Source organism: Clarias gariepinus, chromosome 11, assembly GCF_024256425.1.
Source record: "Clarias gariepinus isolate MV-2021 ecotype Netherlands chromosome 11, CGAR_prim_01v2, whole genome shotgun sequence".
Lineage (NCBI taxonomy): Eukaryota > Metazoa > Chordata > Actinopteri > Siluriformes > Clariidae > Clarias > Clarias gariepinus.
This window is the reverse complement of record NC_071110.1, coordinates 12,596,471-12,608,501: the sequence shown is the minus strand read 5'-3', so window position 1 is coordinate 12,608,501 and position 12,031 is coordinate 12,596,471. Positions and strand designations below refer to the sequence as shown.

Below are 12,031 nucleotides of genomic sequence, written 5' to 3'. Positions count from 1 at the left end.
CCATCTACGAAAAATTTTGCATTGTCACTTCAACTGCTTCAATGTTTTGGTGAGAAACCCATATGGATGCAGGTAAAATACTGACAGTTGTTAAGCTCAGGATTGAATGAAGGAGCCGGGAGCTAAAAAGCAAGAAAACCCCTCCATGCGGGCCCTTATTAGGAAAACGATGAACTTATAATACAAACGGTGACGCATAAGTCTGGATGCATAGATAAAATTTGAAACAAAAATATCTTGCTTGTGTCAAGAATGTTGAACATTTAATCTGTCATAACGGATGTTATGACACATTAACTGTTGCATGCAGAAATGATTTCCTCCTTTAGCGCAGCAAATAGTTTTTGTCCAATCCTAACTAATCACCTCCAAAAAACCCCAAAGAAAAAAAAGGTGAGAGGTCCTAGGTTGGATCTAATCCATTTTTGTCTAAAAGAAAAATATCAAAGTTCATGTAAGGAAAATGCATTTAAAACCAGCTTTTTGGGACTGCCTGTATATTTATTAAACAAATTATCCATAACATTAAAACCACCTACATACAATACTACTTTAAAGATCACTCTTGTGCCACCAAAACAACCTTGACTCGTCAAGGTATACTGTAGACTCCACAAGCTGCAGCCTTCATGTATCAGACTTGTCTGTCCAGCACATCCCACAAATCCTCTCGGTCAGTTTGAGATCTGGGGATTTCGGTGATCAATTCATCACCTTGTCATGTATAACAAAACACATTATCCTGCTGAAAGTGATCACTGCCATTAGAGAATACCATAGCAATAGAGGAGTATCCTTGGATTAAACTAATCAATGTTCAGGTATGTGTTACTTGTTAAATGTAACATACACATCAATGCCCCGACTGCATGGTGTATCATATTGCGTCCAGCAGGCTCCCTTCCTCCTATAGTGTGTCCTGGTGGCTGCAGGATATATTATCAACCTTTCCTACTCTAACCTTCCTACCCACCAACCCCTTTGCTTGGAGACATTTTCTTGGACAAATAAAAGACAATCCATACACACTCATATACTCCTATCCTTCATATCCTTCCATGACTAATAAGTTTAAACATGTATACTAGGCTTCAGTGGTCTGAGTACATATCTATGTTACACTTTCTGCCTGTTTGCACAGATCCATACTGTTTACTATTTCAGTCCATTTTGTGTAGATCCATACTTCTTGCCCGAATCCATACAGTTTACACCTTCTGTCTATTTGCACAGATCCACACTGGCTACATACCGTTCACAATGTTGTGTCTCCCCAATGTCTTTATGTTTGTCTAATTTCTGAATGTTGCAGCAAATGGTCCAAGACGTCATTTTGTCCGATTCCCTACTGTACTATATATGGCTAAAATGACCATAAAAGTCCACTTTACACTTGATTATTGAAGTCAGTACTTAACACAGCATACCAAGAACTGCTATTTTGGAGATACTTTGGCCCGGGCATCTAACGATCACAATTTAGCCCTTGTCAAAGTCGTTCAGATCCTCATAATTGCTATAAGGATATACTTTAATGTATCTAATTATACTTATATAATTATACTTATATTTTTCCATATGTTTTGAAACATCAACTTTAAGAACTGACTGTTCATTGGTTGCTTAACCTCACCCCTCGACAGGTCATAAGAAGTAAGAAAAATATAAGAAAAGCTATTAATGCCATCTCTTAGTGGTTTTAATGTTATAACTTATTAGTGTAAATGCTAATGTATGCATCAATAAGCATCAGTTGATGAACAGTACACATTACACACTCACAGCTAAAGAAACCTACAGTGATCTTTATCAAATGGAAATTCCAGAAATAGAAAATACTTTTTTTTCTTAGTATTTAAAGTATTTAAAAATAATAATAGTATTGAAAATATAAAAAACATTATAAAAGTACACAAAGAAAGTTTTCATAAATGATAGGACAATAAACAAAGCCAACAGGCTCTTCACACCCCTCTCAGATAAGCTAAACTCTCAGGGAAGTTTACATTCATTATGTAACTATAAAAGTAAATGATTTCAAGATTAAATTGGCAAACAAGACATGGGAAGTGGAGATGATTTAAATCTACAGAAGTGTGACTTTATAATTAGACCTTAAAACAACATAATTTATGATTATAATTTTTATTCTGAAATATTACACTATCCATCAACATAAATTTTTGGAAACTCTTAAAAGCTTCTGATTACATATAAATTATATTATCTACAACATTTACAGTATTTTATAACTTTTTTATGTTTTTGATGGTTTTCTTTAAAATCCATTAAACCTTTGTAAAAATGAATTATATGTTTTTTATATAGCATATATAGAATCGTATACCATAAATGTAATAATTGATACCAATAAATTGATATCAAGTACAGTTTCACTTTTTTTCCCTGGTAAGTTGTTTCTTAGGAATTCTCAAAGATTCTGACACATACACAGACCTAACGTGTTTCGTTAGAACATGAGCAATCTGTGTGTGTGTTTTTTGGGAGGAGTCTATGGGTAAGATGGTCGCAGATGAGCAGATAAACATTAATAGAAGACTTCTAGATTAATCAAACTCAAGTAATTGCACCTTGATCCCTAACTGAACATTGTCTTTACAGTTTACATTATAATTAACAATAGCTCAGCTTTAATTCTTTCATTTTCATTTAACCTCAATAGTGATACATTTGTCACATTAATACTGATCTCAGTGCTATTAAATATCTTAACATAACCGTCAATTACTAATACCAGTAAGAAGTAAGAAGGTAAGAAAATTAGTCATCGATTTTCCATCGAAGTACAAGCAATCACTCTGTTAAATAAAGGAAGCAGCCCAGCACTGAGTCAGATACCAACAGATCTGCACTTCCAGTGCTACAAAAATCATGAACTGTCACTCAAGTGTAAACATTCATATGTTTTGTGAAGGTATTTGTAACATTAATTTTAATGATTGTGTCTCTAGTGTTAGTCGTTTACAAAAGTCAGATGTAACTTTGCTTTTTTAGTTTTATTCGTTTCAAAAATAAGTCAGAGAATGATGATAATTTAGCTACAATAAGTAAGTAAGTAATACCAGTAATTGACTTATTTTGTTCACAATACTATATGCAATTATAAATTGTTAAAATATCCATTTAACAAACTAGTTAGTAGATCATTATGGTACAGTATATGAGAAATAAAACATTTTGAGACATGCTGTTATACATTAGGAAACCCCCCCCCCCATTATTATTTTAATTCCTTACACATTCATTTATTCCTTACTTTTATTCCCACTGAATGAATAAATGAATGGTTATGGATGGATGAGTAAAACAAATAGCGGTTTCTGTTAGCATGTTCATAGAACCCGCTTCCAACTATGTCATCACAGAAATCGTTACCAGATGTCGCCTTCCTCAATCAACAGAGTGATTCGGCAAAAAACTCACGCAACAGGAACGTCCAAGTCGTGAACAGAGCAGGCGTTCCTGTAGAGCAGGAAAAATAATGCCTTTTTTTGCACGCTTTGACGTTATGAAAATCACTTGAACCAATGTGTCTTCCAGTGTTTTTTTTGTTTTTTTTCCTTCTTATACTTTTATGCAGATCCAGTGCCATTATTCTTCAGGTTATTTATTTAGTTAAAAGGATACAAATCCATTTACCAGAACATTATGAAATATTTTCTCTGGGGTGCCTCAATTGACAATAACCCCAAAAGACTTAAAATCAACAACCAATACAGTAGATGATTGCAGTCTAAGAGGTCTGCAAGTCTTTTCATTTAACCTCATTTTATCCAGATCCCAGCTTTTCAATAAAAGGAAGTCTCGTGTCATTCACTTTAACACTAAGCAGCAAGACATTTCATATGAAGGGTAACCCTTATACTGCATCATGCATAAAATAAACCAGTTAGTAAGGAAAGGTTTCTATTAAAAAAAAAAAACATTACATACATTACAACTTCATACATTATCATACTTAGCTCTTTACACGCTGATACATTTACTCGGATATTGATTATACTGATGATATATGCCTAAAGTAGACAACACTTAGTAAGATCGGACCGTAAGAGGGGCTGATCAATTTTAAAAGCATTAATGAGTAGTACATTACCTATTTAAAGAAAGCACTTAAAAAAAAAACACTGGTGTAAGCTACGCTGTTGATTGCTTTTCTGTCTGGCCTACTGATAAGTATAATGGTATATCATCGTAACAGGGATGTGTCACAAGAGAATGTATATAAAAGGCATGATAAGGGTTTAAAACAGAACCTTGTGGGATTTTTTTAGACTTTGAAACCTGGGCCTGCAGTATTCAAATTTAAAGTCTTCATTCATACTGTACATTCACCTATTAATTCTGCTTTACCGTGATCAGGGTTACTACAGTATGGATCTAAAGTCTGGGCAACATTTGGATTGAGGCCAGAAGACACCCTCGATGGGATGCCTGTCCATCATGGGCATGCCCAGAGAGATATAACAACAAAGAGACACATCTAGAGTGAAAGTAGTTAATTTTTCTGTGCTATGGTTACATAATTAAAGGTCACTTAAAAATAATCTCTCATTCATTTACTCATCTTCAGTAATCACCTTATCTTGGATAGTACTAAGATGGATTTTAATCATCACGTCATAACAATAATTAACCATATTAGTTATTAACCATTAAGAAGAACGGTGTACCATGTAGAGGACATGGCTTCTGCTTTTTGTCCACCTGTGTATTTCTACACCGTAATCAGTAACATTAAATGCTGTAAAAGCAATGCTTATGCAAACATGTATGCGAAATCCCTATGTGAATTAAATACTTCCTTAAAATACATATTTAAGCCTATAAGTTTACACTGAAAAGATCTCAATAAGCTGGAACAGTTTGTCCCTAGGTAACAATTTGTTTTGTTAAACGTCATTGTTAGAAAAAGGCTTGGCCTTTTATTTAAACAACGTGTTAATTAATCCTAATTTATTCGTCCTCCTACAGATCACCTGTACAAACATCTGGTATCTGTTGGCACACTGTACAGTATGTTGCATTCTATGAACATACAGCTTTAAAAACATGTTGTTAACCATGCAAGTGGTATGTCAAGTGGTATGTCTTTACAAAGACAGTACTGTATGTAGACTGTTAAACCGAAGGTTAACAGACTAATCGAAACCGTTTTTTCATTTTTCTTTATATAAAAGAGTAAATTAGTAAAGAGTGTGTGTCTTTGCGCTGGAAAAAGCCAGCCAACTGTGCCACCTGTCCTATTGATGAGAAGCATTTATGCACATTTAACCTTTAAAGGTCTTAAAACAGATAAAGGGAGGGAAAAAAGCGAGGGGAAAAACACAGGAAGCCACAGGTGCCATAAACTAGTGGATCTGTGTCCACTACAATTTTTTCCCTGGTTGCAAAAAACGAATAACAAAAAGTACAGGGTACTATGCAATAAGAGTCAAGGCTAATGTAGGTGTTCGTTTGTTGAGCAAACAGCAACTGCTACGGCAGGCGTGCTATAAATTAGGTTCAGATGACAAACGTTCAAGGCTGCAATAAAACACCTGTAGGCTAAAGTGATATCATGTTCATGTCGCATAATGTGTTGTAAATGTGGAACTGTTTTCCTTGTTTACTTCAGAAGGCATAAAGACACAATAAAAGATTATAAAAGGTGTGAAGCAACCAATATGACTATTTCTTGGTGGCACAACTCTCAGTTGAGTCACTGTATCAATATAACTAGTAAATACTAGGCTTATTAAAGTTATTGATTTAGATACCTGTCTTTTGATAATCTTGGAATGACAGATACAATGCATCTTACTGTAGGTGTTTACCTCTATATGCACTTATATGGCCAAAAGTATAGTATGTGCACACCTGACCATTACAGTACTGAGTCCTTGGGCATTAAGTTGATACCCTCTTATCTCCACAAATATCTCCTCTTCTCAGGGAAGGCATCCCATTAATGTTTTGTGGCTGTATGGCATTATTTATTAAAAGAAAGCAGCCCAATGATGAAAATACTTTGTTTATGTGATGATAATTGCTGTGCTGCTGTGTCTGGCCAGTTATAAATATAACCGTGCATTAAAATAAAACAAAAGATTTAAGGTTTGCTACATATATTTCTAATTCTAGCTATAGCTTGTTGCACTAAATCTATTACTACAGTACAATTACTACAGCCTTGACAACAGCCCAAAGATTCTCGATTGGGTTCAGGTCAGGTGAATTTTCTGGCAAATCAAGTGCACTAATATAATTGTCATCAATAATAGATAGTGGTAGTTTTGGCACTGTGGGTAGGTTCTAAGGCCTGCTGGAAAAGGAAATTGGCATCGCCATAACGCTTGACTGTGTTAACTTAGGACTTGTTAAAAAACCACAGTAGACCCCAAACTACTGTATCACAGGGTGTGGAAATCACTGGACCTTTACTTTCAAAAGAAAGATAAGATTTCCCTAAATCTAAATCTGAAAAAAGGACCAGAGAGGAACAGTCTGGTTTTCTTGCTCTGTAGCCCAGATAAGACAGTTCTAAGGATGTCTTTGGTTCAGAAGGCTAGATACTATTGCAACAGTTGTGGCTCTTGATGCACTGACTCCAGCCTCACTTGCACTCCTTGTGAAACTTTCCTTAGATCTTGAATAAGCTTTGTTTGACAATTTTTCTAAGGTCATGGTTATCCCTCTTGCTTGTGCACCTTCTCCTAACACACTTTTCTTCCAGTCAACTTTCCATGAACATGCTTTGATAGGACTCTGAACAGCCAGCCCTTTGAGTGATGACCTTTCATTGGCTTTCCCCTTCTTATGGAGGGTGTCGACTGTCTCCTAGACTGAGAGATTAAGAGTATTTATACTCCATAAATAGCAATTTACACAGATTAGAAATAAAAAAAAGCTATTTTGAAAGACTATAAGCCATAATAAAAAAAATGTGCACAGATGGATGAAGATGTTGAAGGAATAGCAACCCAGAATTGAAGACAAACCACATAGTGGAACCCATCAAACACGCTAAAAAGTACTTCAGGGTTGTGTTTAAAGACCACGCATATCAAATACTTGTAATGGAGACTATGTTAAGTATTATCTTTGTATAGAGTAGGAGTTGACCAACGTCAATTGATTAAAAAGTTATGCCCACTTTTGCATTGCTTTGGGTATAGCCCTCATATGTGGACCCCCTTGTAATCTTGGTTGTCCTGTTTTCTAATTCTTTCTGTGGTTTTGCTAATGTAGAGGTGGGAGGGTGTAAGCCATACTGCTCTACCACATGTTCCCTCAATAACAATTTTTCTGGCTACATCTTACAGTGGTTATGAACTGGATTTCTTGCACAACCTGATATGGTACTGTACACTTCTTTTTCAATTGATCTATTGCTCAGTCGTTGTTCTTGCGCGACCATTACTGTCACTACGGTATTTTGAAATTCTACATTTTCGAGTCACTGGGAATTTTCCCAGCATGTCACCTGCCATGTCTGTGAGTGGTACATTCCATGGAGGGATTTATCCTGCCACAGCATGTTTACAAGTTATTATCTATTGTGTGAGCAATTATGCTAAAATATCTTTGATGTACTCAAGAATGCCTTATGGCAAAACAGAAATTTGCCAATATGCTGTTTTGGCATTAGGCATTCATGCATACCATGGTAGCTAAAAGTGAAAAAGTGAAATTTAAATATAATAACATTCTTATTTAAAAAAAAAAAAAAAAGAAAGTCAAGAAACTACAAATAATTTGTTATTTTATGCAATAAAAATTGCTATACAACAAACAAAATTCTGTATAATGTCCTTTATTCTTTAAACCTGCTGGATCCGACTAGACAAAAAGTCAAAAAGACATCTGCAGTACACTGGGGTCAATTGCTCAATCTACCATATGTGTGCTTAATTGCTTCCTAAGGTTCATGTACATAAAATTCTCACAGAGGTTCGCAATTCACTTGAGAATTCCTAGAGATGGATACCCTAGGTTTAGAGGTGGATACTCTAACTTCAGAAAGTAAAAGTCCTACCACATATGTGTTCCATCCTTAAACTTAAGCAGCTGATTCTAATTAGCCCAACTCTTCAGGCAGATGGACAATAACTAATTAATGATATCACCTATTTTGTGCACAGGGAGAACAAAAATACTTGGAATATGTTTTATTAATACCTTTTTTTTTTGGAAAATGTATTTTTTTTAGTAAAAATTACGTAATTTACAGTAGCTGCTACCGCCCTTTGTTCAGCAGAGCATCATTTACTGTTTAGGAATCTTATTATATTTCTTCAGTCCTTGAGTTCTTTTAACTTTCTAGTCATCTCTAGCTCTGGTCTTAAGTGTTTAAGCAACTAAATAGCAAGTTGTTTTCGTGGTGTTCGGAATTATAAATCTTGATGGTAGTCTGTCACCATCTTTAAAGCCTAGCACAGTGATGGACACCAGATGAGTAAATATTTTTAGTGATCTAATGATGTTCTTCAGTCCATGGGGCATTGGTAAATGTACTAGAAAGTAGTACTAATTTAAACTATTTCCAGGTCACACTTTGTAGTAGTAATAAGCAATTAATAAACAAGTGGCTGATGTGCGTGTTTGGTGTTTGTAAAGGCACTACAATGACGCAGATATTTGCTTACAACATAATAATACTAAGACTATAGTGTTTCCCCACAACAAAAGGAGATCCCAACTATTGATGCTGGTTTTTTGTTCCCCATATCGATTTAACCTATTCATGTACTACAAGGTATTACATAACAAGCAACGATATTAGTTACTTGGAGTACATTGATAAGCAGTTAAACAGTAAAGGTAGGAGAGAGAGAGAGAGATCTAGGTTTCATTCTATTTCAACTACTTTATCAGGGCACTGGTGGCTCAGTGGTAGGTGTTTCTCCTGCCATGCGGAAGGCCTCGGTTCGATTTCCAGCAAGTGCCCAAACCCCCAGCCACTGAACGCAGTGTTGGTCCCAAGCCTGGATAAAATGGGAGGGTTGCGTCAGGAAGGGCATGCGGCGTAAAACCTGTGCCAAGTTGTTGACTGGATAGCTCACTGTGGCAACCACTTGCCGAAAGACCACCAACAACAACATCAGTGCCAGTACTGTACTGAGAATGGTCACCATGCACAATATTATTTCATCACTGGTGGTCCTTTTCAATACATAGTTAACATGAAGACAGGGACTATTTATTTATTGGAAATGATGCTCTTCAATCAGTAATGATTAGCATAAATACAAAACATATGTGCGCTATATAAAATGTCCAAGCCACATACGTACTGTACTGTATAACAGCCAGATGACTTCAATTTTAGGAACTGTACTGCCAGTCAAATGTAAACAATGTTTCCTGTTCTTTCTTTAAAACAACTTTTAGCACCGCCATCTCTCCATCTGCGTGTGCAGCACACTCATTCAGTTATCTTATATTCAGATCTTGTATAGTCAATTAAAATAGAAAACATTTTCCATTTAAAATGTGTAAAATAATGCAAATGGCTATACAGTATACAGATTGAAAGAATATGTTCGTGTCTATGAAATTAATGAGTTCAACACAGAGACAGTCAGATGGAAGTCAGTTAGTCTCCATGCTTGGCCAACGCGTTAACATTATTAAACATTTCAACTATATAAAAGGCTTAAACAGAGTTGACATATAAGTAGGTGACTAGATCTAGTACATACAGGTACTCAAGCATCACTTATGCAATGTTACATCACAATAAGACACGCATACAGCTAATGCAGATCTTAAAGATTAAGATGAATTTTCGATGTGTGTATTTGTGTGTGTACAGTATGTGTGTCTTTATTACACACATACAGTACAGTGTGATTCATGTAGCATTGTACCGAGGTGTCAAAAGCATCTGTGAACCATTTGTCCCTGACTGTTTCTGGGTGTAGTTTATATATGATGTCATATAAAAAAGGAAATGCACTGTTAAGAGTGTCTTAGTTTACTTGAATGCTCCCAAAATAAACAACTCACAACTGGCAACAATTTACTGTCACCTAAACAAAAGGCAATCTCCTACAGCTAATAGAATCGGCCAGTTGTTCAGCTTCATTAATAAAATTGTTGCCATGATTCAGACAGGTACTAGCAACAGAAAATACAAAAAAAAAAAAAATGCTCAAAAGAATATATATTAAGTATTTTATTACATCTACGACTATTGCACATTGTTTAATCATGTTTCATTGCTTTTAATTCAATTTAACTAACTGCAAAGTAGCAAAGAGTATAAGATGACTGGTTAGTGTACTCACAGTGAGAGGCAAGGAGCAAATGACGAAGATGATAGTCATGGAGGCCAGAAGCACCAGGTGGTCCATCTCTTCCTCACCCTGACCAAACCAGGTGCTAAGCCTTTTCTTGCGCCCTGTCGAGACCACAGAACCTCGGCGTGTGAGCTGGCTGCGGTGCATGCGACACAGACTGACGATGACCGAGCCATTACAGATAAAGACAATAGCAATGAGAAAGGCCATCAGCAGAGAATAAGAGAGGGAGAAAGCGAGTGTCCGTCTCTCTTCTTCCTCACCCTCACCCATAGCCTCCATTTTAATAAAGCACCATGTGCCAGGGCAGTACTGCTTATAACGGCCAATGCCAAGGATGGGCAGCAGGCAGAAGGCACCTGCAAAAAGGTAGATAAGGAAAAGTGCAACCTTGGCGAAGTGGCGCCGTATGTGCTTGGAGTAGAAATATGGGTGACTGATGGCCAGGCAGCGCTCCACTGCCATGGCACACAGGATCAGCATGGAAGCCAGGCCAAAAAAGGTCATAGCGAAGGCAAAGGCCTTACACAGATGCATGTCTCCGATTAAGCCCACCAGCGATGTAGAATGAGCGTAACACACAAACACTGGTGGGCTGAGCAAGCATGTCCCCACCAGATCCGTCACGGCAAGTCCTGTTACTAGGATGCAGAAGATAGAAGATTTGGTTCGTCGTTCTTTTTGGTGAAACCCGAGAATCGCCAGAGCAATCAGATTGCCCACAACACCAGCAAGAAACATGAGGGCGCTGACCACCAGGTTCCCGGGGGTCTTTTGCACTTGGATGTGCGTGACATTTTCACATGTATTGTTTGTGATCATCATTGAGTCGCTCTTACCCTGAGCCTAGAAACACTGTGGAATAGAGTTACAAATACATAATTAACATACAAACAGGCTTTTTTTTTTTTTTTGCAAGAGAGTACTGTAATACTGTAGAGTTACAAATACATACTTAATATGTACTAGCATTTTTTAAGTTTCTATTAGAAAAATATGTATTATATAAGTAATGAAATACTTATATAATACGGTATTAGACAAAGCAATGTATTATAATATTAAAAATGCATGTGCAAATAAAAAGCAGGTCTAACATGAAGGCATTAAATGCTACTAATGGTTTTTAATATAAACTAAGAGGAGCGGTTCACGTTAGGAGTATACACTGGTTAATGATAAAAAGTATTGAACTTTATAAGCAGAGGCTGAAATCAATAGCACATCCAGCTGTTTCGCTGTCGCGCGCGCTCGGTGATAAGAAGTTGAGACACGCACCTGTCAGCGGAGTTTCCATTGCTGTTTCAGTGACTCAAACTCTGAACGTCAGCCGAATCGGTAACAGATTTGTATTAAAGATGTTTCGCCCATAGAAATCGTCCTTCGACTGACCCTTTATCCGGTGAAAACGTTTAGGGGGAAAAGCCCCGTCGACACGAGGAGCGAGATGACAAAACCCGGCGCGGCGCGGAGTCGCTCTCGAGTTCCTCTTCAGTTACGTTTTGTCCAACATCTGTAAGAGCAGCTCCATAACTCTCGCGTCAAAAACTCTCACGGAAACAGATTAACGCTGCTTCTTTTACGCAGGAGAATGACGCGAATGACGCTGAACTGTAGTCGGAAATTCAAGTTTGAACACCGGCGAAGCCTCCTGCTGCTGCTGCTGCTGCTTCCTGGGTCTCGCAGTAACGACTGGCAGTGTGTTCAAGTCGTACAGTATAGACGTG

At 36.9% G+C, this 12,031-nt stretch overlaps 1 protein-coding gene across 1 annotated transcript in view; it reads right to left on the bottom strand.

Moving 5' to 3' along the window:
* The window catches only part of ptgir (prostaglandin I2 receptor), a 28,462-nt gene extending 16,431 nt beyond the window's left edge, over positions 1-12,031 (bottom strand). Inside the window, exons 1-2 of the mRNA XM_053506757.1 lie at positions 11,583-12,031; positions 10,293-11,159 (exon numbers count right to left, since the gene is read on the bottom strand). Coding sequence (XP_053362732.1) covers positions 10,293-11,129 — 837 coding nt within the window. The 5' untranslated portion in view covers positions 11,130-11,159; positions 11,583-12,031. The remainder of the gene's footprint in view (positions 1-10,292; positions 11,160-11,582) is intronic.